Raw genomic sequence first — 4,388 nt, forward strand, 5'->3', positions numbered from 1 at the left:
GTCCATTGTCAAATAAACAGTATGCTATCACAAACAAGTGGCATTGAGAAATAGAAAGCTTTACCGGTTCCTCTTTGTAGCGTTACCCCTTCTCTTTGTGTCCAGCATAATGGGAGGGAGCAATTTCTTGTTGTCCAACATATATTTGTCAATGAAAGTTTGTGGGATAGACATGTCTGCCAGCCAACATCAAGAGAAAAAAGTTTACCCTTGTGACAGAAGACTACGCCCTCTCTTTAGAACTTTTAGAATACTGCTCCTTGGCAGGTAAGGAGTTGTACCACTTTCATCATAGAAGTTCATGCCAACAAAACTCCCATCATCAAGACAAATAAGGGGCCCTCCAATCCCAACCTAATACAAAAATAATGCCCATAAACTTACATGGAGAAGCTGCAGTAGTAAATCTAGCTAGCAGCTCATTATTATCAATAAACTGAAGATACAACTCAAATAGATTAACTATCTACACATGTACCACGTAATGACGTAAAGGATGGCAGGAAAAAAATCACTGTACCTTCTTGATTTGACAAGTTGACAGTTTGAGATCTTTGCAATCAAGTTTTGAACCCAAATCCTTGTTTCTTGTACTTATACATTTCATGTTACCCTTTGAGGCCATCAATAACCCATCATTTTCTCTAGTTGTACGCCCAATAGCTACCACCTCAGATTTAGATGACTTTGTGACTCCGAAGATATCTTGTGGACAAACATCAGCGAGATTATCCTCGATACCGACAATGGCAATGTTGTAATCTTGATGGTAAAATTCTAGTTTCCCCACCACTGATTGTTCTGGCGGGAGAAACACATTAATCTACAGAAAATAGAGTTTATAGAGCTCAGCTAGTTAACCATCACCAAACTTAAAAGGTGAAGAAAACTGAGTAGGATCAACAACTAACCATCAAGTTCGGATCAATGTTGTCTTCAGCATCACCAGTTCTAACCAAACTGGCCGAAGTAAGGACAAACATGCGGTCCTCAATAGTTATAAGCAAACCTGTGCAAGCAAAACACCTCGTGCCGTTACCATTGAATGAAGCAACTGAGACAACACTTCTACATACACGCTCAACAACTTTTTTTCCAAGTTGCTTCCAGAGAGGCTTCTCATAGTTGGCGTAGATGTCTAAACGATACCCTTTCCAGTAGTGAACTTCACCAAACCTTTCTTCGAATGTACCAACTAATCGCCCATTATCTAGTTAATTAGGAAACAAGTACATAAATTAGAAATAAAGAAGTGCACAAGGGAGAAGTCAGTAATATAAGACTACGACTTACACTCAAACACAAGTGGTGGTGGTAGGGGGTAGCCCAAAGAATCAAGCATCTTAGATCTGACCTTAAATCCTGATGCAATAATAAAGATGATTGATAAGAGTGTTAGATTATACTAAGATAGCATTCACATAGTCAATTAATGGCCCATGTGTAATGCTTAAACCTTTTAAGTAATAAAGCGCCCTTTATAAAAAAATGATAATTCAACCTGAAGGGACAACGCAGGATGCACCCTGAGGCAAGGAATATTCACGGAACCGGGTAGTATTACTGCAATTAAACATGTTTATTACTACAAGCAGCTGAAGTAGATATACACCAAACTGTAAGAAAGGAAACATGTATAAAAAAAAGACTTGAACATCAACTTATAAGTAATCAGAAAAAAACGAGGATCGAGATAGCACGAAAATGAGTGGCATTGTTCTTGACTCCCACCTGAACAAAATGCTCATGCTCTTCTTCATTTAGGCAAATACGCAAGCTTCAACATTGAAGCAAGAACATCAAATTCAAGTGGAACAAGAGGGGTATTTGGAACTTCTATATATAAGCAAATCGGGGACATGTATAAAGGTTGAAGTTCGTGGCGAGTTCACATGTGGGACGAACAACCTTCATAAATAAACAAATGTACTCCTATCCACATGTGGACTAGTAACTTCTCAAAAGAGGTAAATCAACAAATGTACTTTTACTTCATGTGAGATCAAAGCTCTTGTAAAAGGCACAAATGGAAAATACAGAAATGAGACTACCTCAAAATTATGCTCTCGCAAACAATTCTTCCAATATATTCCATCAGTTCACAAATATAGGATGTTTTGGATACTTCAATATGGATTATATACGAACTAAAATGAGTGAACAAACACACTAGAACATGTCTACATATATCCTATTCTGAAAAAGAGTTAGAACATCTTATATTTGAGAGAGAGGGAGGGAGGGAGGGAGGGAGGGAGGGGGAGAGAGAGAGAGAGAGAGAGAGAGAGAGAGAGAGAGAGAGAGAGAGAGAGAGAGAGAGAGAGAGAGAGAGAGAGAGCAAATTGTAACTCCAGAGCAACAATAGGCCTGTTTTCAAAATTTGAAATGCTACCTTCAAGATAAACCTAAATCTATCCAACATCGTCTGAGTTATGTGGGCATATACAACGCATGCTTGCAGAAGCACCGGCGCATAGAGGGCGTTTAAAATGAGCTAATAATGTCAATAGAGGTCCGGTAGACCCAACTTGACATGCGAGGAGTCCATAAAAAGAGATCTGAAGAGCTGAAATATCACCAAAGAACTAGCAATGGACAGCGATACGTGGAAGTTAGCTATCCATGTGCCAGAACCATGACACTAGCATACCCCAACTTGTTTGGGACCGAAAGACTTTGTTGTTGTTGTTTCTTGTAGTTGCTTCACTTAAATTCTTGGAAAGGACCTACAATGACCCCTTAAGATTCTCTAACGCCTGGCACAACATCTCTAATTGTATCTCATTCTCTTTTAAATGTCGTATACCAACATCTTTCGAAGATCTACTAGGCCAGTGACCTAACTACTCAGCTTTTTATGGCTTCGTAGCAACACACGGGCATTGCGCTAGCAACTCATAAATACTTACTAGCCAGTAGATAATACCTGGGTATCTCAAATTGCTGCAACCGTTCATGAAGTAGCTCCGTTGGTATGAACAAGAAACCGCCTTGACACAACCTAGTTATCACCCCAGCAAGGCGCCCTTCACTGCCATTAAATAGTATAACTGGCCCTCCAAGTCCAGCCTAGTAAAAGAGACAGGGACTGTAAAGGAAACATTCACAGATAACATGCCAAAAAGCCAGACAAAAATAAAGACTATACCTCTGTGACACCACATTTGCAAAACCCAATGCCATCTTTGAAATGAGGATCATTGCATTTTATGCTCATCAAAGTGCCGTCGAAGTCACGACCAGCTGCAAAAAGATTAAGGTTATGTGTGTCGTCTCGGTGCAGATCCAGAGGGCCACATGTATCCACAGGGTAGAGATATCGGGTGTTGAAGGCCGTGACAATAGCAATTTCCATTTTTTCATCCCATAAGCCCAACAACCCATGGATAGTTGTACCATCAGGACGACGGACTTGAACCTGTAGTGAGGAAAGCCTCAGTACAACATTACTGCAGAGTGATGAATCATCATCGATCATTTCATAGCAGAGGAAAACAGTGAGTTGCACTAACCACAAAATCATCATCTCTGGTTCTGTTATTCTCAAATTCCACCACCAAACGTGAGCTAGTCACAAATACTGTATGGGGATCTTGTATTATATTGTTCCAGCGTCGTACGGCTGTTCCGGAGCATGCGAATACTATCTTTTCTCCTGTACAAATTAAGATCATGACTAAAAATCAGTAAGATGAATGAATATGAATTTGGAGAGAATAAGCAGAATAATCACCCTGGAGAAGAGCAATTGAGACAACACTGTGGCTGAAATGCGAATCTGAAATTTCCTGGATGCAGCCACCAAATTTTGTAGGTTTGAATGGAGTAACATGTCGGTCAGGTTCCTTTTCCCTGAAGAACTGTTCCTTAGCTTGAGCCTGCTTTATGATATCTTTCCGAACTAATTAAAGAACATGCATGATAAACCACTAGATCATCAGTACTCTAGCAAGCAACTAACATTTAGAAGAAATCAATGAAAAAATCAGCAGCAAGAAAGCTCATAAATCGGTCAATGACTTACCTTTCCACATCTTCATCGCAGCTTCGGTCGCCCTCACCCCAGACCACTTGCCACTGCTGCTGCCTCTCTCCTCCCTACTGGTTTTTGCAGTCCTGGAGATAATATGCTTGCCAAAATCACAGTGTTGCATACGTCGAAAATCAAAGAGTTATCTGAGATAATATGATTGCAAAAATCACAGTGTTGCATGCATCCAAAATCAAAGAGTTATTTAAAAGGTACTCCCTCCGTCTCAAAATAAGTGACTCAACTTTGTACTAATTTCAATACAAAATTAGTACAAACTTGAGCCACTTATTTTGGGACGGAGGGAGTAACTTAGAAAAATTGGTATATCAACTTAATTGTTGCTGTGATTAGAGCC

At 39.8% G+C, this 4,388-nt stretch overlaps 1 protein-coding gene across 1 annotated transcript in view; it reads right to left on the reverse strand.

Moving 5' to 3' along the window:
• The window catches only part of LOC119289720, a 4,859-nt gene continuing 471 nt past the window's right edge, over nucleotides 1-4,388 (reverse strand). Inside the window, exons 2-11 of the mRNA XM_037568968.1 lie at nucleotides 4,025-4,116; nucleotides 3,734-3,901; nucleotides 3,513-3,655; nucleotides 3,149-3,418; nucleotides 2,927-3,069; nucleotides 1,502-1,563; nucleotides 1,294-1,362; nucleotides 912-1,210; nucleotides 521-823; nucleotides 1-354 (exon numbers count right to left, since the gene is read on the reverse strand). Of these exons, the coding sequence (XP_037424865.1) occupies nucleotides 205-354; nucleotides 521-823; nucleotides 912-1,210; nucleotides 1,294-1,362; nucleotides 1,502-1,563; nucleotides 2,927-3,069; nucleotides 3,149-3,418; nucleotides 3,513-3,655; nucleotides 3,734-3,901; nucleotides 4,025-4,116 (1,699 nt within the window). The 3' untranslated portion in view covers nucleotides 1-204. The remainder of the gene's footprint in view (nucleotides 355-520; nucleotides 824-911; nucleotides 1,211-1,293; nucleotides 1,363-1,501; nucleotides 1,564-2,926; nucleotides 3,070-3,148; nucleotides 3,419-3,512; nucleotides 3,656-3,733; nucleotides 3,902-4,024; nucleotides 4,117-4,388) is intronic.

Source organism: Triticum dicoccoides, chromosome 4A (assembly GCF_002162155.2).
Source record: "Triticum dicoccoides isolate Atlit2015 ecotype Zavitan chromosome 4A, WEW_v2.0, whole genome shotgun sequence".
Lineage (NCBI taxonomy): Eukaryota > Viridiplantae > Streptophyta > Magnoliopsida > Poales > Poaceae > Triticum > Triticum dicoccoides.